At 33.6% G+C, this 27,637-nt stretch overlaps 1 protein-coding gene across 3 annotated transcripts in view; it reads right to left on the bottom strand.

Moving 5' to 3' along the window:
* LOC126741170 (piezo-type mechanosensitive ion channel component-like) overlaps positions 1-27,637 on the bottom strand; it is a 213,716-nt gene that overhangs the window by 166,506 nt on the left and 19,573 nt on the right. For all 3 annotated transcript variants that reach the window (XM_050447517.1, XM_050447518.1, XM_050447519.1), the window contains 2 exons: positions 5,143-5,307; positions 4,898-5,079 (listed from right to left, as the gene is read on the bottom strand). In XM_050447517.1, the coding sequence (XP_050303474.1) occupies positions 4,898-5,079; positions 5,143-5,307 (347 nt within the window). The remainder of the gene's footprint in view (positions 1-4,897; positions 5,080-5,142; positions 5,308-27,637) is intronic.

Raw genomic sequence — 27,637 nt, 5'->3', positions numbered from 1 at the left:
ATGTCTAATTTCTAAATTGATTGAAATATTGGTGCTTGGGACTTTTTGGAATTATGACTGAAATATTGTTAATAATGAGTATTTGTGAGTGGCTAATGAGTATTTGTGTTGATTAATTATTTCGTCACATTGACTTTGAATAAGGTTTCAGTCATGAAGTATAATCATCTGAAACTGGAAGCAATCTTTATGAATGGTTTCAGGGCTTTTTGTATAAAATATGCGAGCATTCCTATAGGTTAAGGTATGCACCTTTCACCAAAGTTGTTTAGAACAGTGGCTTACTGACAATTTTGGGTAAAATACATCCATTGGCAATTGATCCAGAGCAGATCTATTGCGAGTTGACTTCTTCGCATTGGCTATACCATAGTTCGTTGCAATAGTATTTACTAGGACTTATAATTAATTTTGATTCATTATTTGGCACAGGATAAACTAATTCTAAATTACATACATTTTGTTCAAATATGGGTTAATTCTAGGAATTAAGATTCCTAGAATTGCCATTTCATTTAAAATTAAAAGGCCGGTTTTACAAATTAATGTTAATTCCGATAAATGCTTGATAAGCCATAGGGCATTTTTAGGCTAGTGAACTTTTAAGTATTATTATATTTTATTGATTTGTTTTAAGGTTAAAATTTCGAGATCTAAAGTTTATAAGTGTCCAAAAGATAAAATACTTAATATTTAAAAAAAAATGATTTAAGTTGGTTATATTGACTTGCAGATTTAACATTAAATTAGACTGGGTAATTGATTTAGAAATGTCATTACATATGTTTTTCGACTTCTCGTTAATCGTGTGAATATTATTTTTAAACTCTTGCATTATATATCCCGCGAATAAGCTAAGGTCGGTGATTTTGTGCATAGACTCAAGCTGATTAAATTTCAATATTTGCAAATTCTGGTAATAAAATTGTGATTTGAGGGTTGCATAATTAATAAATTGGTAATTAATTGGGATAACGAATACTTAAGGCTACTTATATTAAAGGGTATATATTATATATGATATTGACTTATTACTAAAGGGGGAACAACTTCTTCTATATAAGATCCGTGAGCAATTTTCATATTTATTTTGAAGGCAAATTTTACATGAATTAATAAAATTAGTTATCGAATCTTGTAGTTTAGTCCAATAATATTTTTTTTAATATGGTTATATGTTTCTGTTATACCGTTATGTTACTTTTGTGGTAATTCGCTAAAATTTCCTTTTGTTAAGTCTTGTCAGTTACGTCAAGAACGCAAGTGCTAGCAAAAACTAATTTTACTATTGTATTTAGATATTGGGATATTCTTTCCTTCTATATCATTACTGGAGTGCGCAGTGGTGTCAGAATCGGGGTCAACAGGGTTTGAGATGTTTTGAGCTTCTAGGTATTTGTTCATTAAGGACAAAGTCGGCTAAGTCAAAATCGGATAAGTTGGCGACTGCATTGTCAGCATTTGGGACATTGGACTGTGAATCGGCTTCACTTGTTTTAAGAGTGTTAAGATTAATACGGGAGAGAGCATCTGCTACTAGATTCTCGTTTCCTTTTTTATAGTGAATTTCGAAATTGTATTCCTTTAGTTTTATTTTCCAACGAATTGATTAGGAGTTGAGCTCTCTAATTTTTGAAAGCCAAACTAGAGACTCAGTCAAATCAAAGTCAGTTTCAATTAGGAATTTTTGGCCATATAAGTATGGACGAAAATGTTTAGTCGCGTCCACTATTGCGAAAAGTTCTTTCTTTATAGTTGAGTAGTTTTTTTTTCTGCCAAATCTAGGATTTAAAAAAAAACGCAATTGGGTGCTCGTTTTGCGATAGATCCATACTGCCTATAGCTAAGTTGGAGGCGTCAGTGGTGAGTTTAAAGAGTTTTGTGAAATCGGGGTATTGCAAGATAGGAGAATTAGATATAAGTTCTTTGCATTTTGAAAAGGCATTTTTTTATACTTTAAATTTTCCTTATCAATTTAGGTATTTTTTTCGTAGACATCTCGTTAAAGGAAAAGTAATTTTGGCAAAATTTTTGATGAATCAGCGATAGTAGCCTAAAAGCCTTAAAAAGGCTTTAATTTCTTATTGATTTCTTGATATCGGGTGACGTTGGATTGCTTTAATTTTTGAAAGATTGGGTTTTATTCCCTCGGAGGTAAAGATGTCCTAGGAAAGCTACCTCTTTACACAGGAATTCTGACTTATCAGGCTGTATTTTGAGATTAGTTTCCCTTACTTTCTTAAAAATCTGACGTATATGATCTATGTGTTCAGATAGGGACTTAAATGACTATGTCATCCATGTGGACAAAACAAAATTTGTATAAGTAATCACAGAAAACCTTATCCATCATACGTTGAAACGTAAGGGATGCATTTTTGAGGCCGAAGGGATTCTGAGGTATTTAAAATGACAATTGTTGACGCTATAGGCCATTTTTTCGATAGAATCAAGGTCCATTTCTCTTTGATGGAATCCTTGGGCGAAATTTAGGGTCGTGAAGTATGTGCATTTTCCGAGATTATCTAAAGTTTTTAATTTATATAAAGTTTTTAAGATCTTTTGATCCTATTAAGGCATTGAAATCGTTATGCCAATTTAATACTCTCATATTAAATTCGTTTTTTATACTTTGCTCTTCTAGCAAGGGAATTTTTATATTTTTGGTTTCTTTATAAGTGTTTTTCATTGCTGTTACTTCAAAAAATTCGCTGGTTATCTACGATATTAGGCACATCGGAATAAGAGTTAGTATTGGTCTCAATGTCCAGTTTTGGAGATTAACATTCAAAAAACACAAAATCATAATAAACCTAGTCTAATTTAGGTTTATTATGATTTTGGGGAGCGAAAACATTTCTTGGTTCAAAAACTTGAGCATTTGTCGGATAATGTATTTAAACTGGTCTAGGTCGTATTTGTATGGGCTGACTGGAAAAATTGTTGTAGTGGGAACGTCAGGGAGGGTTGATTGTAGGGTAGTAATCTTACGGGACGTTGAAAGTAATTTTGTTTTACATAGGAATTATGGTTATTATTATTATTAATATTAGTAAATTGGTTATTATGTACATTAGACAGATTTGTAAAATTTACCTGTGATTCAATCATATTATAGTTCATTACATGCGTATACGCATCAAGTGTATTAGGGCATTGTAACATTAACATCGTTTTCAATGTCAGGCGAATTGGCTGTCAGAATTAAAACCGAAGTTTTTCCTATTTGATTAATTAAAATTAACTTTGCATTTACATCTGTGACTTCGAAATGTAATTTAGAAAAAAAAATCTTTTTGCAAAGGATTTGAGTCTATCTACAAATTATAATATGCTTTCATTTTTATTGATCTTAAAGTATTGTAATTGTTGACGTAAAATTTTATAAGTGAAAGGATCACCGAACTTTAGCCTTAGAACCTCTTTAATTGAAGGCCATGAATCTAAATCTGGTCTAGTAAGTAAAAAGTCTCGAGCACTGTCAAGTTATCTAATAGATTACTTAAGGTATTAGAGTTTTCGTTTTCAACTTCTAGTCCTAAAGATGCCCTATTTCGTATTAATATGTTTTTTAATTTTTGCGACGGATATCGACTAGACGTTAAATAATGCCAATTCAAACAAAACCTTACAGTGCAATCAAAGTATGACCCATAGAGCTTGCAAAGTAGAGGTTCACAACCAAAGGAGTCCCTATGAAGGCGTGGCTTGAATCGTTCTAATACAGATGAGGTGTGTGGGAAGGCATCAGTTAGATCAGCTAGGTCCCTGACAACACGGTAGGCGGCTTAGTAAACTCGGCTAGGTCTTCTCCAAAAGGGTCGCAGTACCGGTACCAGTTGCGGTACTTAGGGTTGGTTGGTCGATTTCTTCAAATTCTTGATGGATAGTGCATTAAGATTTGACACACATCACTTTTACACAATGGCCCATCGATAAAGGGTAAAATTGCCATATCCTGTTTGCAGCGCTAGTTAAAGTCAGATATCGACGAACGATCTTTTAAAAAACATTTATTAATACAAAAGGACCTTAAACTAGGTGAACAAAAATATGAACAGCAACGGTATTAGCCGAGGCTTTAACATTATATTGATATTAACGATATATTACAAGTGATTCCTTAAACATAAAAATAGTCCTAAGCTAAGCATATTATAATATAATATAAACAATTAATTATGGTTTAAGGATATGTCTCGCGAATTAGAGCAAAGGCATGTGTGTACATAATGGTTTTAAGAAGAGGTTTTAATGTTAAGGTTAATCAGCTGTTTCTTATTGCTAACAGTGCAAATTTTTTCTCGTTTTCAAATTTTTGTTAGTTGGCAGCGCTGAAAATTAATGCAAATTTGGATCTTCTCCCGTATACGCGGAAGCTTAATGCGCATTACAGAGAGATCATCCACATATTTAAAATGTTTTAAAATCATGCGAATTAGAAAGACAAAAATGGTTTACGGGTGTCTACACATGCGTTTTATCTTAATTCGCATTTCGTTAATGCGCATTAGCGGTTTGGTGTCAACATGGTAAGAGAGGCATTAGATAATTAAATAAAAGTAAAAAAAGGTATCGAATTCTGAATTTATTATTGGCAATAGCTTTCACTATGTTGCTTACAAATTTCGGAAAGACAACAAGGTCACTGGTGATATAGGGGGATATCATCGGCGTTTTCAATTAAATGGAAACAACAATCAAAGGACAATTTTTTAAACAAGGGAAAATAATATTTTTTTATTTTATTTTTTAATAACGTATTCTTTAAATCCCTTAAATTAATGTTTTATCCCATGCCCTCTGTATTATTCTGTAGTTAAATTTTTTATTTTCGGTCACTCGAAATAGCTAAATATTTAAACAATATTTATTAAAATTTATATTCAATTCATACCTGAAATCCTATTATGAATATCAACCCAAAAGCGACAAAAGTAATTCTTAAAATGTTACTGGTATCCCAAAAGCCCATTCGGATCATGGCAGCAACAACCAACCAAATCCACCACATGTAACAAATATTTAATAAACTTTGCTTTATTCTCATCATAACTGCGTAACTCCAAATTCCGTAAGCTAGAAAAAAAATCTAGTCTAGAAAAATATAACTCGTAGTTGGTCTTGAACTAAAGAGGTTACCTGTCTCTGATTTTAAGGGATCGATGTAAATCGAGGAATATCGGGACTCTTGTTTCTTTAAAGCCATCTCCAACCAAAGCTGCTTCATGGATATAAAAATAATTACCGCAAACAAGGATTGGATGACAAGCAAGCTCCACCTATCATATCTAGTTTTCGGAATACCTAAAGAATTCAGATAGATTAAAAAAATATTTATTAAATGCGAGATGGAATCAAAAAGAGAAAATGCAAAGAAATACGCATATTATTTATTTATAGCATAAACATGCCAAAGTATATACTTTCTAATAAAATAGGCACAAGTTGAATCAATTGATCAAATAAGACAAAGTGTATGTTTCTTTTATTATAACAAAAGTCAGTTCTCAATAATAGATAATAAAAAAAAGTAATTGAATATAGTATACAGTTGAACATACAGGGTGGCCATTTGAAAACGAAACAGAGCCTATTTTGGGTCCCTCAGAACATTAGCGAAAAAATCCTCAGACCCGTCAATTTTTGATTCAAGGGGGAAACATTTTTTTGCTAGTTTTGCCCTCCTGAGGGCAAAGCCCTAGCAGGGGTGACAGGGGCCCCCAAAATTTTAAATGGAACGGGGGGTCGAGTGATACCTTATTTTGAAGGTATTTTTATGTGGATTATAACCCTAAAGTTTTAAATCGTTACTATTTGCCTAGTCGATACAGGGGCTAATAAAAGTTACAAAAAAATATTAAAAAGTATAATTTTAAATAAAGGGCTTAAAGATAAAATCAATCAAGTAAATGTTCAAAATATTGGCCTTCGACTTCTATACAATAATACAGGTTTTGTTCAAACCTTTCCCGTACATTTTGCGAAATTTCTGGGGTGATTTGACGACATTCATCAATTATTCTTTGTCGCAAATGGTCAAGCGATGTTGGCTGACTAGCATAAATTTTAGTTTTTAAATGGCCCCATAAAAAAATCTAACGGGCTTAAGTCCGGGGAACGAGGAGGCCATTCAATAGCTCCTCTTCTTCCAATCCATTGTCCTGGAAACGTTTGGTCCAAATATTGACGAACCCTTGCAGCATAGTGGGGTGGCGCCCCATCTTGCTGAAATACTAGACGATTTTCCAAGTACTCGTTGTTATTTTCTAGTATCTCCACTAATGCTGGATGAATTGTATTTTCTAATAACTCCAGGTACATCTCTCCTGTTAAATTGCCAGGTAAAAAAAGGGGCCTACGATATGTTTACCAAAAATGCCAGCCCAAACATTTAATTTTTCAGGATGTTGTGTATGCACCTCACAAAATATTCTGGGATTTGAATCAGCCCAATAGCGACAGGTGTGACGATTCACAGTACCGTTTAGGAAAAAGGAGCATTCGTCAGAAAAACATACATTAAATAGAAAGTGTGGATCATTGGCGGCTTGTTCAGATATAGTTTCACAAAATTGTACTTGCCTATCAAAATCGTCTTTGTTTAGTTCTTGTACGAGATGCATTTTGTACGGATGAAACTTGTTTTTTTTAATATCTTCTGAATGCTGCTTGTCTTAATACCAGACACGGTTGATAACTTCCTTGTGGTCAGTGTAGAATCTTGCACAATATGGCCTAAAATAGCTACTTCTGAAGCTTCATTCACCACTGGATTATCCATTTCGCGCTTTTTATTAGCCACAGACCCAGTTTCCCTAAATTTTTGAACCAATTCCAAAATGTACTTGCGATGGACCTGTCGATTAGGGTGTTGTAGTGTGTTAAAGAGCTATACAGTTCTATTAGCATTTTCATTGTTCGCAAAGAAAAGAGAAATTATTTCAACTCTTTCAGCAAGTGAATAAGCCATTATCACACTCAATGTTGTAACTAACTAACTTTAAAGAGCTATTTATTTGACACACTATGATCTGACAGCAGTAATTGATAACCACTATTAAACTTCAAATTGTTGCTATAATAACAGTCTCAACAATAACCAAGAGTTCCCTTGCAGAATTGGCATAGATACCTACGGGTATTAAAAAAAACAACAGAAAGTACGGTTCACAATGTAGGAAAACAAAATTTGTTGTATTTATTTAACTACTACATTTACAAGCATTTTTTTCATAAAAAATGTTGACATGTTTTTGTAACTTTTATTAGCCCCTGTATCGACTAGGCAAATAGTAACGATTTAAAACTTTAGGGTTATAATCCACATAAAAATACCTTCAAAATAAGGTGACCACCCTCTTGGGGGGGTCGTTCCATTTAAAATTTTGGGGGCCCTTGTCACCCCCGCTAGGGCTTTGCCCTCAGCGGGGCGAAACTAGCAAAAAAATGGTTCCCCCTTGAATCAAAAATTGACGAGTCCGAGGATTTTTTCGCAAATGTTCTGAGGGACCCAAAAATAGGCTCTGTTTCGTTTTCAAATGGCCACCCTGTATAGTATACATGTCTACGTACCGGGTGTACAACTAAGAGAGGTCGCCGGCCATATCTCAGTAACTAGTCATCCCACAGCATAGGGAAAAAAATATTTCTTATAAAAGCGGCAAAATCGTTAGAAATTATTTATAAGTTCGTACGATGACCGCTAGAGGGCGCAATACAACATTGAAATAGAAAAAATTGGTTTTATTCAAAGTGAATCCTAGAGAAGAATGATGCCATTTTAAAGCATGATAAATTCTAAACATTTTTTATTTCAAACTTTTTTTTCTAATCTGTCAAATAATAGGTGGGGGAAGGGTGGAATATTTATATCTAAAATTCTTGATAACTTTGGATTGGTCTAACGAATTTCAACGCGCTTACTTTTGTTTTAAAAATAATTATCAGGCTTTTATGTGGTATAATTACTTAGCCGGTTTAGTTGTTTTGTTGAGCGCTAGAGGGCGGTTTGTGTTATTTTGGACTTTTTCAGCGATTTTCTGACAAATATTAAATACAACGATATAATTTTTTTTACTTAAGCTAAAAGAGCATGAAAAAACATAAAAACTGGCGCAAACCGCAAGTCGATATCTTATTTTATTCCGAAATTATTAATTAAACTGTTTTTGAACAATAAAAATAAAACTCCAGAACTCAAATTTTTGTAATAAATAAATTGTTTTACATTTTTAATGGTGTCTTAGATGCTCAAACTGTTTTCCTTCATTTTCAATACACAGTCGAAGTCGTTGCGTCGTTGACAGAACCGCTGTCTGGATTTATGCTGTGGGTAAGGAATTTATTGCATTGCGTATTTGGTCCTGCATGTCGTTGTGTGTTTTGGGTGGGGTGAAAAAAACTAAATCTTTAATCCTTCCCCACAGATAAAAATCTAGAACAGTCAGTCTGGGGATCGAGCAGGCCAAGGAAAAATACTTCCTCTTCCTATCCACAAACGATATTGTCTAGTTAAGTATTGACGAACTTGAACGGCAAAATGTGCAGGGCAACCATCATGTTGGAAAATTATTTGTCCTCTTGTTTCCAAATCAACATCTTCCAGTAACCGGGAGATCATTTTGCAATTAAATTAAATACACATTTCCAGAAAGGGTTTGATTGAAAAAGAAAGGACCAATAAGTTTTCCGCCAATAATTCCGCACCACACATTTACAGTCCATCTGCCTTGGTGTTAAGTCTCGCAAATCCAACAGGGATTTTGTTCTGCCCAATAATGCAAATTATGCAGGTTTACACCACCATCACTGCTAAATGATGCCTCGTCCGTCCATAATATCTTCGAGATAAATCGGGTATCTTCTCTAACCATGTTCAACAGCCAATAACAGAAATTGAGTCTGTTTCAAAGTCTTTTTCGAGAAGCGCCTGGTGCAGAACCACGTGATATGGATGAAGTTTAAGTAAAAAACAATAAATATAATATAATAGGATGCTTATTAGTGTTGTAACAAATAAAAATAGGTACCTGTGCTCTTTCCGAATATTTTCTACTGGGTCGAGGGACACTCCCAATTCCCTTCAAATATTTCGGATGCTTAGTTGAGGGTTTATTTCAATATATGCCTAAATATTTATAACGTTTGCCTCTATGCGCCCTCGCCTTGTCTTCGATTGCCGCGAATAATTTCAGTATTTCTTAGCCTGGTAGCTAAACCGGTAAAGACTCTATGATTATTGTGTCTTCTGTCAGGATATCTTTGGGCATATATACGGGCTGCAATGCGTGCATTTTGCATTAACTCAAAATACACTGCTAGCTACGTTTGGCATTTTTAAAAACTTGATGATTTCAAAATCTGTCTTCGACGTTACATTTGACATCAATCATAAACGTTTTATCATGGCCCCGAAAATATGTATCAAATTTATTTGTTTCCAAAGCTTACTATTGACTATGTGACGCAATAATGCCAGCGCGGCGACAGATTTCTTTGTTCAAAAACATTTTTATAATTTCGGAATAAAATAAGATATCGAGTTGCGGTTTGCGCCAGTTTTTATGTTTTTTCATGCTCTTTTAGCTTAAGTGAAAAAAAATTATATCGTTGTATTTAACATTTGTTAGAAAATCGCTGAGTACAAATTAAAACAAACCGCCCTCTAACGCTCAACAAAACAACTAAAACGGCTAAGTAATTATACCACATAAAAGCCTAATAATTATCCTTTAAAACAAAAGTAAGCTCGTTGAAATTCGTTAGACCAATCCAAAGTTATCAAGAATTTTAGATATAAATATTCAACCCTTCCCCCACCTATTATTTGACAAATTAGAAAAAAAAGTTTGAAATAAAAAATGTTTAGAATTTATAATACTTTTAAATGGCAGCATTCTTTTCTAGGATTTACTTTGAATATTTTCAATAAAACCAATTTTTTCTATTTCAATGTTGTATTACGCCCCCTAGCAGTTATCGTACGAACTTGTAAATAATTTCCACCAATTTCTCTTTGCCGCTTTTATCTGAAATATTTTTTTCCCTACGCTGTGGGATGAGTAGTTACTCAGATATGGCCGGCGACCTCTCTTAGCTGTACACCCGGTACATTTAATTAACCTGTACAGGGTGGCCAGATAAGAATGCAAAGTGCTGTATTTTGGAAACTATTCGTCATAGAGACTTGCGGTAAAAAACTTTATTACTAAAGTGGCCAAAAGAATATCGTGGAAAATATTTTCAGATTTCCAAGATGGTCGCCAGGGGGCGTAACCGCCATCTTAAACTTTTTAAGTGATTTTTCACTGAAATCTACCCAGTAAATGTTACAAAAAAATATATGCTTTTTAAAGCTCAGCTTTACTCGAGTAATTTTTGTTTAACACTTTGTGACGTATCTATTAAAATAAAGTGGTGGGGGGCAATTCAATGTTATCTTAAATAAACAGCTGTAACTCCTAAACGACTGAACGGATTTTAACAAACTTGGTCTCGTTGGGAAAACATTTATTGCTTTATCAAATCCGTCTTATCTGTGATATGTCTAGTTCTTAGTAATGCCGCTAGAGCGCGTTTTTTGATCTAATAACAGAAAATTGCAAAATTCTCTAAAAAGTTAAATGCAATAATATGATTTTTTTTCATGAAAATGTAGTGAAATGATAGCTAAATAGGCCAGTGAATACCGTATCTTGATATCTTATTCGTAGCCTGAAATATCGAAGAAAGAATATCTAGTTATCATATAATTTTAATAAGACGCTATTACACCGATATTTATTGTTATTTATTTGTCTTTTTTCAAGGTTTAATGATAAAATGTTTTAATTTAATAATTTTCAAATATTATTTGTTCAAAAAATTTTTAAAAAAACGCGTATGGGCATAATAACAAAAATGACCGATTTTGAAATAAAATTAATGCCTCCTTAAATGCTCGAACTGTCTTCCATCAAACTTAATGCATTGTTGGAGCCGCTTACGCGTGGACATTACAGCAGCTTCAATTTCTGCTCTTGACAGGCTGTAAATGGCTTTTTATATTCCTATTTTCATGTCGTCTCTAGTTGTTGGTTTAATTTGGTAAACAATATCTTTCAACCGACCCCATAGGTATAATTCCAAACAGGTGAGGTCTGGGAAGGAAATAGACTTCCTGGCCCAATCCACCTCTGTTGAAATCTTAAATCTGCATGTTCTTGCATATTTCTTGATAAATGTGCTGGGCAACCGTCTAGTTGCAAAAACATATTTTGTCGTAATTGCAGTGGTATATCTTCTAATAAAAGAGTCAAATGGTTTACCAGAAAATCAAGAAATACGTCACCATTTAGTGGTTGATCAAAGAAATAGGGACCTATAATAGTTTCGTCCAAAATGCCACACCACACATTGAGACTCCAATGGCCTTAATGTTGGACTTCCCGCAACCAGTGAGGATTGTTGTCACACCAATATTGTATATTATGCAAATGTTTCCATCACTCCTAAAAGTGACCTAAAAGAATTTCGGATAAAAATTCTTTATTTTCCCTAATGCTGCCCAATATCCAATGACAATAATCTAACCGTCGGTCAAAGTTTCCGTGATTCAAGATTTGATGTAAAACCATATGATATGGGCGCAATCTAAAAATTTGAAAAAACACATAGCGAAATATGTAAAGTAGTATTTTCTGTGACATAAAAATTTAGTTGTGATCCTTTAAAATATTTAGAATAGAGTGAATCAGACATTGCTCTCATACTAACGTGGGGATTGAATTCCACGTATGCTAAGACATTAATAATATTGTCTTCCCTTGTTCCCTGTTTGTTGAAAGCTACCAGTATTACGCAAATTTCGCACTAAACCAACACCTACTCAAAGACAAGGCCTTAGTGCTTGGCGCGTGACGTCATCGATGTGGGCCACCGATTTTTAAAAACCAAGGGATTTCATATGCTAATATCTCAATATTTGGCTTATTTTAAAAAATGCTAGGAATAGAATAGAGTTCAGGAAACATTTAAAGGTATGTTTTAGTTCTGGTTGAATGTCAGGTTAAATATTATGGTGTAATATTAAATGCAGACTCCCAACTCCCCTACATCTGCACCAAAATTCAACATACGTATTTAGGTATTTTTTTATACCATTAAGTATAAAAAAATGTTATTATATACACATAAATACATATATTGACTTTAAAAGCTTAAAAAGCTTAGGTATACTCCAGGTCATGTAATTTTTTAATTGCAGAAAAAGAAGCACATTTTTTCTTCGAGGTGTCAAAATCAGGAAAATAAAATTTTTAGTCTGGTTTAGAGTTAAGCCAATTATTAAATACACATTTAAGTAAGTGAACTGTGTCAAATAGGTAAAATAATGGTCTCTGATTATCTATGGGATGAGGATAAACAATGCTAAGTTGGTCTGCAGTTGAAAAATGACTAATGGCTTTCCCATTAATGGCATTATTATCACACTATTAAAAAACTATGTACCCAATCTCCTCTAAATTTTCAATAATTGTCTTAATAAAATTATAAAGTATGTCTGATGTAATTTTGGAGATGGGAGCTATGTGAACTACTTCCTTAAAGCTGGAACACACACTTGTAATCATAAAAGTAAATGCCGTTGAAGCTAGAGACTTATTATTGACTGATGTTCCAGTGATATTACCGCCTTTATAGTCCATGTAAGGGTCAATATGAATTTCATCAAAAAAGAGTGTCACAAATCTCTCATGATCCTTTAGTAAACTAAACACATTTCAGGCATAAGTTAAAAACATTTTTTTTTTCATCTATGTGGGGATCGGTCATGTGTTTACAAATACCCATTATAGTTTGAGGATGTGGTAAAATTAGGGATCCATAATCTCTTAAATACTTGTATGCATGAGGACTAATAGTATAGATTATAGAAGTCAAAATTATTGTACTACTTGAATATCTGTACCTTTCCTTTGCAGTTGTAAACAAAGCACTATTTTGTTGTCTTCAATGTTTTCAAAACTTTTTAGTATGTTTGACACAAAATGGAACACACATTTCATTTTATTTATGTCATTTGATGGTTTGGCATGATCGAGAATAGTATTGCCAAGGGTATTGGTAGCAGTCTCGGTAGCAGTATTTGGATTTAAGTCACAGTCAGGATTGTCATTATTGGTAACATTTTCCTCCAAAGGCAGGGTAATAATAGTAAGGTCTATTGCTTCAAGTATTGCATATAAATCATCTAAACTATGGGAAGTATATGGAGTTTTAAATTTTGATGTTAAAACAGAAACTGGCTCGCTATATAAAAAAGTTTCAAAAGTTTCAGTCATGGTTTTAGTAATTCTATTGTAAAAATTTTACCTGTGTTGGAATCTTGAACTTAATATGTATAATAAAACGTATAATAAAGTACTCTTTATTATACTACCTTCAGGAAAATGAGCTTCACATACTTTGGTGTTATTTGTGGGCTCAAAGTCATCTCTGTGTATGGCTTTTACCCATTTTCCCCTTAGATTTAGGTATATCCTTGGGAAAACCGAAGACATGCACTTTAGGTCCGTTTTTATAGTTTCCGTTACAACCCGGAACACAACACATTTAAGGCATATTTACACCCTGGTATAAACTACAAGCCGAACTAGGAGAAAAACATTAAATTAAACACGAACTGAACTATTAAAGTCTGATATAAACAAATAAAACCGCGGGGCGCCGGAGACCCGGTTTTTCAGAGGATTTTTCTAGTCCGAAAGTACGATTTTGCGATTTAAAAGTACGCGAAGAGTTTACATAGATATACATACACGTTTCGCGGAAATAAACTGATTTTAGAAAAAAAACACAAAAATGAGCTAATGTTTACTGCGGATCTCGTCAGAAATACCGGCAACAACAGAACATAAATATAAACAACCTAACCTCTCATTTCATCAGGTGGCACAACTATTAGATGCGCCGCTGTCAGATTTATATAGAAAGAACTCCTATTGGCAAGTAATAAGGTATATTTATAGATAAATGATAAAATTTGAAAAAATGGAAGTTTAAATTATGAAAAGAGAAATAAGGATGAACTCTTTTTTTTTAACTAAATTGTAAAGTAAGAGCAGTTAAAGATATAGATTTAATTATTTTAAGATAGTAATAGAGCATCCTAATGTTCACGGCAATCTGCAAAGTCTGGCAGCGTTGCAGGCAGCCTTCCGCGGACGAACAACGGCAGCGTCAACAGCCGAATTCACCTGAAAATCAACCCGAAGTGCATGGCCCAAACGCGTGACGTCACGAGCAAAATTTTTTGGAGCGCTTTGTCCTTTTGTAGAGGTGTTATTGACTAAACACGGAAAAATTCTCGCATCGCGTAAACGCCGATTTGGATATTGAGCTATGTATACCCTTTGAGCCAATGCCGCGTTTTGAAGACATTCAAAATATATAATAGATATATATATCATATCGACAGCTTCATCATTAGTAAAAGGCATTTTAATAGTTTTAACGCTTTACTTATGTGTGCAACGAACACAAATTGCACTGCCTAATTTTAATATTTATTGACAAGTTAATTTTAGGCATTTCTTTTTTCCTCCATGGCCTACTCTTCAATATTCTGCCTACCTTGCACTTGCATTTTATATGCATTGATTATTATGCCCCTACGCGTTTTTTTTTTATTTTTTGTTCAAAGAATATTTTAATTATTTAAAAATTATTAAATTAAGACATTTTATCATTGAACCTTGAAAAAAGACAAATAAATAACAATAAATATCGGTGTAATAGCGTCTTATTAAAATTATATGATAACTAGATATTCTTTCTTCGATATTTCAGGCTACAAACAAGATATCAAGATACGGTTTTCACTGGCCTATTTAGCTATCATTTCACTACATTTTCATAAAAAAAATCATATTATTGCATTTAACTTTTTAGAGAATTTTGCAATTTTCTGTTATTAGATCAAAAAACGCGCTCTAGCGGCATTACTAAGAACTAGACATATCACAGATAAGACGGATTTGATGAAGCAATAAATGTTTTCCCAACGAGACCAAGTTTGTTAAAATCCGTTCAGTCGTTTAGGAGTTACAGCTGTTTATTTAAGATAACATTGAATTGCCCCCCACCACTTTATTTTAATAGATACGTCACAAAGTGTTAAACAAAAATTACTCGAGTAAAGCTGAGCTTTAAAAAGCATATATTTTTTTTTAACATTTACTGGGTAGATTTCAGTGAAAAATCACTTAAAAAGTTTAAGATGGCGGTTACGCCCCCTGGCGACCATCTTGGAAATCTGAAAATATTTTCCACGATATTTTTTTAGCCACTTTAGTAATAAAGTTTTTTACCGCAAGTCTCTATGACGAATAGTTTCCAAAATACAGCACTTTGCATTCTTATCTGGCCACCCTGTACATTACAAATTGATTGGCTTGTAGCTCTAATGCTCCTTTATATTCTTCTCAATAATTCGTGTGTTAATATTTTAAATCTATGAAGTAAAACCTTTTCTTTACAAACCTCCACGACGCTGTAGTATGGGGAATTAAAGATCTTATGATCCTATACTTTGACTTGGGTTTATTTTTTCATTAATTCTTAAGCCTTAGGCTTCAAAATTGATGAGGTAACATAATTTTGGGGTAAAGTTTTTTGAACTTTAATACAAAATTGAACAGTTCTTTTTCATATACTCTGGTTTCCTATAACTTTTTAATAATATTTCGAAAGAATGGAATATCCGATATGATGGTCTCCATAATACCAGTTTTATAACTGACTTGCTGGGCATCAAGGCGAGGACTGTGTCAAAACTAGCATACGTTAAAATACAAATATGCCCAGCCAATCAGAGAAATTGAGAGTGGAGCAGCACTGCTGATCCTTTCGTGAAAGTTCGTACGTCAAATATCGTTGCCGATTAGCTACGGAAATTGAAAAATCAAGGCATTGGTTTTGTTTAACTCATAGAGAAATAAATATTAAATTTTAATTATACTTTTAATTACTCTATGGTTTAACTTAACCTATATTGCAGATTTTATTTGCTTTGCTTGCTTCCTAATAATTGATTTAATTATCAACAATTATATCAACTTTGCGACTATTTGAGTGAAAATTCATTGTATATAGTGTTGAGTGTTTACTCCATTATCTATACAATCCATATCTGTGCTGGTTTTGGGCTCAAAAACAAACAATTTAGCGTTTGAGTTTCATTACCTTTCAATAAACTTGCCAGTGTTTCTTAGTGCATAATTTCCTTCCACTTAAACCAATATTTGCACTTATTTGTTGCTGTCTGTTAGACAATTATGGCATCTATGGATATTCACCATATAACTGTAAAAGAATCAATTTTAAATTTTAGAAATTTTGAAGAATTCACATCTTGGAGGGCACAAGATAATAGGGAAGTAGATTATGCTTGTCAGACCCGAAACAAGTTTAAGAATGGAGAAGAACACATATTTTACAATTGCAACAGGAGTGATATCAGGTTGTACAAAGTCTTAGTTATCATTATCAAACATACATAAGTATGTTTTGTTGTGTTTACTTTTAGGATTTAATAGCGCGTGCAAAGTGAGAAGTCTGGGGGAAGCATTCGCATTTAAGAAACATGTCAACAAGACCAAACTCAAATAGCTATCAGCATAAAATTGTAATAGAAGCCCATAACAAAGCAGAAAAAATGAATGGTAAGGTAGAATTTTTGGAATTTGGAAAATTTAAAGTACAAAGTGTTTCGGTAAGTGGTAAGTTCTATGTTGTGTCTTGTCATGAACTATGTGATGAGCAATGTCGCACTGGATACTGTAACATCTGTAAAATATGTTTTCATAAATACAGATGTGAGTGTCCAGAAAATTCTGTCTAAACAGTACTTTGTAAACATATACATGCTGTAGCCATTTTTGAGCAGAGGAGCGAGTTTGTTGTAGGTTCCCCAACTGTGAGTGAAAAGGAAAAGAGGATAATGTTTTGTTTGTTGATCAACCCACAACTAGCCAAATCAATTATCAGGAGGATGTAAACCATTTTATTCAGGAGAGTTCAAAAATGAAAGTCAATAGTTCTGCAATGGACTTTGAAGAAAATCGAGAAGTAGTTTGAGTAAAATATAAGTTACATTTTTATTACATCGTTTATACTTATTTTAAGATTGCATTGCAAGAGATTTGTAGTTATGGTAGAAGTTTAGATAAAAATGCATTTGCCAGATTCATGGCTGTAATCAACAAATTTAAAAATAAAGAAGTGGAGGAAGAAAATTCTCAGGACATTGAAAAGAAAAGAAAAATTGAAAAACAAATGTACTATCCAAATAAAAAATAAGCTAGATTTCTTTGTGTATTTAATGGCTAGATAATATTTGAATTGTAGTTATTTTTTTATGTTTGTATTATAGCTGTGAAGTTAACAAAAATAGGATGTGGTATTTTATATGGTATTTTGTGTTATAATCAATATAATATAACTAAGTATATTTTTTGTAAGGTTTTGGTGCAGGTTTCAAATTGTAAAAACAAATTATAAGACGTCATAGGTGTTGGTTTCTTTATAACTATTTTTATATCTTTTATTTTAAGACTAAAATGTTAGCTTATTTTGTATGTTAATATTCAACTAATCATTTTCTATTACATTTTGTTTGCTATGTTTTTAATATTTTTTAGGGTGCAGAAAAGCTAATTGGATTAACTTGAAATTGGCATCGAACGAGGGGGAAGATCCTCTATGAGTATATATTTATGAATTAAAATGTATACAGAGCAGTAATTTTTTTCCATGTTACTATTGTATGGAAGTTTGAATGGTTTGGGCTGTATATACATGACGAGCCGAGATGACAAATAAGCTAAAGAAGTGCGAGTCTACATACTACATACTATATACCAGATTAATACATTTAGCCTCTTTGCATTTAATTTTGAGGTTGTTGATATTAAAAATACCATAAATTATTATATTTAAATAACAAATAAATTTATAGATTTTTTATTATTTGAAATAAACAAAGTTAAAATATAATTTCTACGTTTTTTTTTTGTTTTCTGTTCTTATACTTTGACTTTTTAGTCATATTTACACTTTATACAGCTTTTCCAACCATATATATATATATATATACTTTATATCAATTATCAACCACTAAAGTATAATGTATAGTGGTAGTGGACAATTTAAAATAATATACTTTCAAATAACTATTGACAATTATTATATTACTAAGGTGCATATTAGAATTATGACACAGAGGTATGTAAAAATGCGAACTTTAAAATGTTCACCATATATTGTTAAAAAATTTAATTGCCATTTATTTTTATTTTCTAACTTTTTTATTTATTCACTCATCCACCTATTAACCAATTAATTTATCAGCTCTACACACCAATTCAATTTCGTATCACCCCATTTTTAATATTTAACTAACAATAATAATTAAATAATTCATACATTGCGCTTACACGTACCGCTATACCAAATGATTAACAAATTTCGTCATTAAAAGAGATAATTTGCTATAAAAACCAAATTTGGCAAGTATTTATAAAATATTTTAAAAATAATAATTGATCACACTCTGTAAATATAAAAAAAAATCAATAATCCATTTACTAATAATAGCTAAAATATCTTCTTATTAAATGTTTTTAATGCATATTGCACTTTTCTTCATCTAAAATATATACGCATCATAAAAACCTAATTAAATATAAATATGAATAGAAAAACTCTACATACATTGAAAATTTCCTATTTTGAATTTGGCGGTTCGCATACCACGCCCTCGCGGATGCCGAAGCGCTCTCATTGGCTAGGCATATTTGTATTTTAACGTATGCTGTCAAAACTGTCAATAGCTATATTGAATAGCAAGACTTTTAGATCTAGAGCAGGCTCGCAATGTTATTTATCTTGCTTCCATGTAAAATAAGGGGACAATCGTCAATGTTCCATTATTCTTTGGCGATTATGTAATAAGCGATCTTCAGCAATGAGTAATTGCTGAAGATATTAGTATTGATTTAAACAAGAAATGTATGAAAACAAAAAAAAATCTGCAAAATTTCTTGATTTACAAAAACAACAAATTATTATCTTACTTAGAGATCTTACAAAAAATTTATTACTGAAAATTTTTTTGGTCTCTAAAATGAACTCATAAGAGTAGAATATAAAGAAACCATTTTAAACCTGAATAGATCAAAATTTTGCTGCAATCGACTATTTAAACTTTATTTAAATTTTTTGTGTCCCATTTTTCTTATTGGTGTCATTAGAATCAGAAAAATGAGTGGTATTAATAAAATCTGATAAGCATTTTAGGAATTATAGAACATTAAAGTGAATCTAATAAATCTATCAGCGGCTAGATTACATCTGAAGGATTACAAAAATACTAAACTATTAAGATTTATCTGGAACTTTATAAATTATGTTTTAAAATTTGTTAAATGGGCTTTTTTGACCATTTTTTTGACCTCAGAATGCACGGAAAACGGCTGCATCAAGCGGATCCAACCTAATCCGATGGTCTCGTAATCGATTGCAGTATATGTTTGAGATTTTTCATTTTACTTACGGCTTTTTTCGTAAATGTTCGATTTCGTTTCTCATCACGTTAGCAAGTAGATTTAACTCTATAAATTACAAAAATACTGCGTATCTGAGAGAATCTGAGAAGGACTTTAGAAATATGGGTTTTAAAAATAGTAAATAAGTTTTTCTCCTTCTTTCTCAATTACAATGGACTCGCATCATATTTCGACGGCCGTCCAATCTTTTTCTTTATTATGAACCTACAATTTAACGTGGGCTCCGAACCGAACGAGTGTTTATTTTTGTAAGACAAATACAAAAAACCGTACTTATGCCAGGATTCAAACCTGAGCCCACACGATCGCATCGTGAACACTTGCTCACTGTGCTACCGGGTCTACCATTTAAATTTTTAATTACACAAAAGCCAACATAACACCTCATCCAGTACAAAATTACCAGATCTAGTAAGAACTAGAACAAATTAGTTATTGAAAATTCTGAATTGCGGCCTTTTTGATTATTTTTATTTCCCTCAGAATCAAATTATTAATTTCTCAAGAAACAGCCTGAGGAAGAAACACTTTTTTGTTTTTAAGAAGGCTTAAAAACAAAAGACTGACAAAAAACAATGGTTGGATGAGTATTTTAAACTCGATATAACTTTGATCTTTTTGGATGATTTTAACATAAATGACAATTTTCTTGGACCCTAAAATGGACCCAAGTTTTCCATATCTTGGAAAGTACGGATTAGCTCATTGGATTCGGGAGGACCGGGATATGAAGAAACCGTGGAAACTAAAAAGAGGTCATACTTTTTCCGCAATCTTTTGTCAAAATTTTAATGAAAAAATGTGTTGTGAACACTTGGAATTAACTTTTACACCCTTAATAAAGAGCTATAATGGGATTCGACTACCAAATTACTAACAAGTGGCATTTTTTGTTGTTTCGGTCTCTTCTGTTTCTGCTTGTTTTATTGTAATACTTATTTTGAAAATTTTGAATTAAACATTATTTCTTTATTATTTTATTTATTTATTATCTGTTCCGGCATTTCATATGTTTTTCTCTAACGGTAGTGTGGTACCTATTATAAGTGAATTGCAGTGCATGCAGTTTAGTATTAATATGTCTGGTCTATTATGTTTAACATCATCCTGTCTAACAGTTTTTTTTTAAAGATCTCTTGATAAACGATTCCCCCGACCTTGTTATGACGTAGATATTTTCTTAATGTTACCTGGCATCTAGTATATATTTAATTCAAATTCAAAAGTAATTTGCCATAAAGAGTCAATGTATTGATTAGAAATAAAATAAAGATAAAATATTTAATATTTTAAATTACAGCGTCTCTTAGCAAAAAGGTCAGTCCCGCGATTTTTAACAACCGATATTCTTTAGCTACTGACAAAAGAAGCCAAGAGTGGGATAAAACTGTCAGCTTAAAGTTAATTAATAAGGAAACTAATAAAAAACCACAAGAAAAATCATCAAACTAAATAAATAGATTATTACAAAAAGAATAACAACAGATTTGCACGAGTGTGCGCTAAGAGTCACTATAAGTAATTATTATTGTAATATATTTTTATTTATAATATAATTTTCCCATAATAATTAATTATAGGCCTGAGGCTAGAGAGAGACGGAGGAAAAGACGAATGGCGAGAGATGGATGATGTACGGTCCAGACAATTTTTAATAACGTTTACTTGTATGTATTTGAAGTCAAAAAGCGAATTCGTGCAGCTTTATTGTGAAAACAAAGAAAAGCAAAACCAAAGACACGAATAAAACAAAAATGTATGTACACATTAGTTAGTTACGAGCCTATAGTTGAGTCTGCACGAGTATTAATTTCACATGCTTTTTCAAACTATTTAATGTAAAATATTTGACTGTATTTGGAAGGTCATTCCAAATCTTAGATATGTAAATGATTTTTGAAAGTTTGTCGTCCGGTAAGAGTAAAACTCTATACAGTGCATCCCTAAAGTTATGTCTAAATTCATTTAAAATTCAGGGGTGTGTTCAAAAAAAAAACGCTCGGACCCGTCGATTGTTATTTCAAGTTGCGCATTTTTGTACGTGAAGTTTGTATATACAGGGTTACTCAAAAATAAATTACGACCATCAACTTCATTTTTTCAAATGAAAACACCTTTTTTTATTTCATCTTTGAATTTCGCGTGGAATTCTACGTATGTTTCATGCATCATATCATATACCTAAAGTCAACCGTTATCGAAAAAAAGACGATTCATGTAACAAATAAAAAAAAAAAACAAAAATTAAGGTAAATATTCAAAATAGTTGCCATTCACGGCTTGACAATATCCAAGGCGATCAATAAAGTCTCGTTGCACATTTTCAATCATTTCTGGAGTTATGGCGCGCACTTTTCTGCGAATTCTCTCTTTCAAGTCGTCTTGATTATTTGGCCTATTAACAAATACCTTCGACTTGAGGTATCCCCTCAAAAAAAAGTCCATTGGTGTTAGATCAGGCGAGCTAGCAGGCCATTCGATGGGTCCTTTCCTTCCTATCCACCGATTGGGAAAGGTTTCATCCAAAAATGTACGCACAGTGGCAGCATAGTGCGGAGGAGCGCCATCTTGCTAGAAAATGAGTTCTTTGTCAGGATAGTCTGGGTTCCATGGATTTGAAAATAAAGCTAGTAACGCTGGAACTAATTCAAATTGGAGAAAACCGAGATAAACTTGTCCCGTTAAAGTCTGTTCAAAGAAAAAGGAACCTATTACTCTTCCGCGCACTATTCCATACCACACATTTAGTTTTTGAGGGTACTGGGTGTTTACCTCCATCATCCAATGCGGATTTTCTGTTGCCCAATATCGACAATTTTGTCTGTTTAAACTACCATTCAAACAGAACGTGGCTTCATCAATTCATTCATAAACTCATTTCGCCTATCGAAATCGTCATCAAATAACTCTTGCACAGGAATAACTTTGTAGGGGTGATATTTGTGCTTTTTACCTATTCGGTGACCTATAGATTTCGCCATGTGTAAATTTGCCCCAATCTGCGACAGAGGAGAGCATGGATTTTCTTCCAAAGAAAGCAAAACGTCAAGTTGTTCATTTTCATCTCGAGCAGGACGACCAGATTTCGGCAGATCTCTAACATGACCGAATTTTCTAAATTTAGCCTCTATTCTACTCACCACCTTTTGACATATCGGAGGACGGTCAGGATGGATTTCATTGAATAATTGAGCAGCTTTTCTTTGAATACGTGTTCTATCACCAAACCATAAATAATAAACATAAGTTAAGTTATGATCTATTTCTTCAGAAATTTTTTACAGAGATACTATCTATGACTTCTAGATTCGAGCTTGCAATTATTAGATCCATCAGGGTTGCAGAGTGATTATTAATCTTAGTAGGCATATCAATTAGTTGAATGAGATTGAAGTTATCTAAACTGTTTTTTTTTTTTTAATTTTAAGCGTGTACTGAATTTTGTAAGAGGGTTATTTATTTTTAAATTGCGTAATGTTATTCGACGGGGCGCGATAAATACATGCTAAGAAGTATTTTTTTGAGCAAAGCACAAACTCGATAAACATAAATTCGAACAATTTTTCTGAATCAAATTCAAGATATATTTTACTGAATGTTAGTTCTTTTTTTATGTACATTGCAATTCCACCACCCCTTGTTTGCCTATCTTTCCTGATAAATTGATATCCTGGAATTATAAAAGTATTTGAAGGTTGATCTGGTGAGAGCCATATCTCTGATAATGCTATTATATCCAATTTATAATATTCAACATAGGAAGTAAACTCATTAAAATCGGTATTCACAGATCTTATGTTTAAGTTTCCGACGGAAAATTTTTTTGGTACTTCGCATTCGTCTATGTCCGGTTTATCCGCCATTTGCGGAATTAAAAAAGAGAACCGCCCTTGCGCCATTCATCCTATGCACACGCTCTGCCCCAAAACCCACCAGAACCACTATGTGTTTTAAAACCGTGGGAGCATGCCACTGTCTTCCAGGTTAATGTATAGCTGTATTAAAATGCGGACAGAAAATCCGGGCACCGCACTACAGTCGTACCAGTATGCTCGGATAGCGGAACTGCCATTAAGGCTATCACGGCCGTAAAGGTTAACACCAAGCTTGTACTAGAGTGCATGGGAGTCTTGAAAAAACTGGTGCAGGTTGGCTGCAGGGTCCAGCTCGTCTGGGTACCTGGCCACGCAGGCCATGCAGGTAATGAGGAAGCAGACTCTCTTGCCAGACTGGGATCCGTGCATGTGCCGATGGAGCCGGAACCCATAATTGGTATCGCCAAATGCGAAGCGGTCGCGTCAATGGCGGGTCTGTTGGACAAGTGGACCCACCGAAGATGTACTGAGTCCTGATATGAGATAGGCCAAAGCGCACATAGATGGGCCCTTTGCCTGTCTCACCAAAATCTACTACGCCTAAAAAGACCCGAAATTCGGCTAGTGACAGGTCTTTAAACCGGACACTGGCACTTAAGAAACCATCTCCATACCATCGGTATTGTGGACAACCCGGAATGCTCGTGGTGCTGTGAGAAGGATGAAGCCGTTGACCATGTGGTCGGGGAGTGTCCAGCACTCACGCACCAGGTTCATATACTTGGGTAACACCTTCAGTGCACCGAATGACTTTAAGTCCTTCAGACCAGAGAGCCTTATCGGTTTTTATAATGCCATTTGGCTCTGGTTACCCCCGATGGGGCACGGCGCCGGCGGGTCCATTAGGAGACCTATATGCACAACTGTCTTGGCAGCCCACTGTTTTGACAATTTGAATTTCAATCTATCTTAGATCGATCAAATTTATCTTAGATCGGCTGAACTATAACTTAAGAACTTCATTAAAATTATGCAACTTACGGGACAAAATTTCACAGAAACCCGTTTCCCTCAAGAGGTCAAACCGTAAAATATCATGACAAAACACACTATTTAGACAAACGTATGTCACTCTACTTACTAAACTTTGTTTAGCAATATATTTCAAAAAGTTACTTGTAGTTAGAAGCTTCGTGATATTGTATAGATGTGATAAGGCCTTCTGTCTTGTGATCTCAGTCCGCAACAATCCTAGAGATATCGGACCGAGAACTTTCTGATGTTAATTTTTGGACCATACAGATTGACAGGATTTCGACCGTGTAAAAGTTTGCTATTCATTACTTCTATGACCTCATTATCAGTTTTTGTGTTTACAGGTTATCGTTATGCTGCCAAACTTAACCACTCTAAATTCTCTGCCTCTAGAGAGAAGCTTAGTGCACTCACTAAGCTTCTCTGGGTGTCACAACACCCGTACAAAAAAGTAAAGGGCTCGAGCTATCGATGTGAAAAATTTATCTTTTCATTTATAGGTGTTTAATTGTGTAACTTAGGTTGTATAAATGCACAGAAAGTAAGGTTTGCCAAATTCCCATTAAATGTTTTAATATTGCAATAATGCAGAGACAGATCTTGTAGATTTCCATTGTTCTTAGTAACAAACAGTAAGGTACAGAGTCGAATGCTTTTTTATAATCAATCCAGGAGACTGAAATGTTCCTTTTGTTTTTACAAGCTCACCTACCGATTATAGAGTTTATTATAAGCCACTCTGTACTGCTTCTTGATCCTTTCCGACTACTTCTTTACTCCCTTGCTAACACAACATGTCTTTTTAGGTTTTTGTATAACTGATGTGAGAATTTCGTAGATTACTGGCAGACACACGATGGTTAAAATTGTGTGTGCTCTTCTAACTTGGTATGTAGGAATTATATAGATGCAAAGAATATGGGAATAGTTGTAAAGTTTTATATTGCATTTGTAACTTGAACAGCTAATAAGTCATGCGTACTCATCAAATGCTTTTACTAGTAGGCATGGATTTTGTCAAGTTCTTTAATATTGTTGGTGCTGATTTGAATTGGTTCCATTTCGGACAGCCCTCTATTCTTTTTTAATTTTCCTCTATCCAATATGCTTTTTTATATTGTTTTATCGTATTCCAAAATTCCTCATTCTGTCTTCTTTCGATATAGTATAATGTCTCTCTATCTAGAGACTTGTTGGCATTTGGTGCAAATGATTAGTTTTGCCAGTTTCGCTTGCTACTTTAATTACAACGCATGCATTAGACTCAGACTGCTCTTGAATTGATAGAGATACGAATGATAAAGGCAAGTAAGTGTTAAGTAATCCGATTTGTTTGCGTCTTTCTGTTTGCGTATCTCTCCTTTTAATCTAGTTTTCTAGAGTGAAGTTGAAGTTAAGACGTTGACAGGGACACATCGGTATGGTGGATGGCAAATTTAAGACACGTAACTTATTCATTTAAAACATCCGGTTCTAGTGTTTGCACAATTGAGAATGTCTTATCTTTCGTTTTGCTTTTTCAGACATGAGTATTCGATGCTTAAGTTCTATTATTTCTGAATGTTGCCGTATCTCTGTTCTGAGCTTATTCCGCTCATAACCGCATTCGAGTTCAATTTACTTCCAGGTTTCATGAAGACTTGTTCCATATCCTGTACATTGCTGCTCGTGTTTGTACCATACTCCTGTATGTTTTTGGCTCAATAGTATGCGCGACCATAATCAACTCATTACCCTAAATCTGCTGACTTGATATATGTATTAATATTTAGGGAACTGCTTATTACTGTAACGATATTGAAAACGCCGAGAGACCAGCTGATTACTCGTCATTCTAGAATGACACAAGTCGCACATCGCACGATGTTTAGAAGGTCAGAGAATCTTCCGGAATCCTGGTTAGCCGTGTATATAAGAAGCCGAGTCGCCGCTGGAAGTCAGTTGTCAGTTCAGTGAAGTACAGTTCGTAATATCGAGATTTAAATCAGACATAAATAGTAGTAAATAAATACGATGAAAAAACATATTTCTAGTAGTCGTAAGTAATCGTGTTAAGTAGTGTAAGCGTGTAAATAAATTAGTGAAATATTTTTATTCAATCGAGTATTTGATTCGGATTTAACAAACGAAAAAAATGCTACATTAGTGTCAGGTGTTGTAAAAAAATAAGCAATAGTGGACTAAAGTAAATTGGACTCGACAATAAAAAGGGGACTGCCGTACGACGGGAAATAAAGCGAACTTGCGGGAGCGACTTTCATTACTTGACGAAGGCGATGACTCGGAGAACTTTGATTTTGCTGGTGTAAGCGATATGGGTCAAATGTTGCAAGTACTGGAAAGTAAATGGTTAGAAAATTCCGCCAACCTGAAGGCTAAATTGCTCAAAAATGCAAACCTGGAGGACAACTCTGCCACACTCACCAATTTAGGAACTGAGCTTGAGGAAAAGCTAAGAGAGAATTCTGCCAGGTTAGAAGAAAACAAGAGGGAACGAAAATAAAAAAATCTGGAGTAGCGGATTCTTTAATTGGAAGGGAACAGGATCCAGGATTTTCAAAAGAAAATTGCAACATTGGACGTCAACACAATTGATGAGCTGCCCTGTAGATATTCCGCAGTACACAATAAGAATAAAGGCTGTTGCGCATGTTTATCAGTGTCAGTTTGAAGCGGCTGCAAAAGTAAACCATTGGTCGTCTAGGGAGAAGGCCAATACCCTAACATTGGCCTTGAGACGAGAAGCTGCTGCCATCCTGCAAAGAATGTCTTCCGAAAAATAAGAAGTGTATGAAAACATCAGGAATAATTTACCGGGGAATTTAGCCATCGGACACCGATATTATTATTGTTGAAAATAGGATTATATTTTTTCTGTAATAGACTAACTTATTACAAAAAAAAGTACAAGTTTGGTCAAAAGTCTCGAATTTATCTTTAGGTTGAAATTGTGGTAAACGTTTTTCACCCTTCAAGCCGTATTCAGACCGAAATCAAACTAATAAAATATTACAACTATAAAACTGTAAATTGAATTATGAGTTACAAAAAACCTGATCTAACACTAAACAAATAAGAGTCATTAGGTTATCTATCACGAGCTCGGGGAATTAAGCAAAACCAATTGAATTTTTGACGGAAGAGCGATTTTAATATTGAAGGCATTCCTTAAAAATA

The sequence above is a fragment of the Anthonomus grandis genome, chromosome 10, assembly GCF_022605725.1.
Source record: "Anthonomus grandis grandis chromosome 10, icAntGran1.3, whole genome shotgun sequence".
In the NCBI taxonomy this organism is placed as follows: Eukaryota; Metazoa; Arthropoda; class Insecta; order Coleoptera; family Curculionidae; genus Anthonomus; species Anthonomus grandis.
This window is presented reverse-complemented; position numbering and strand designations above follow the sequence as displayed.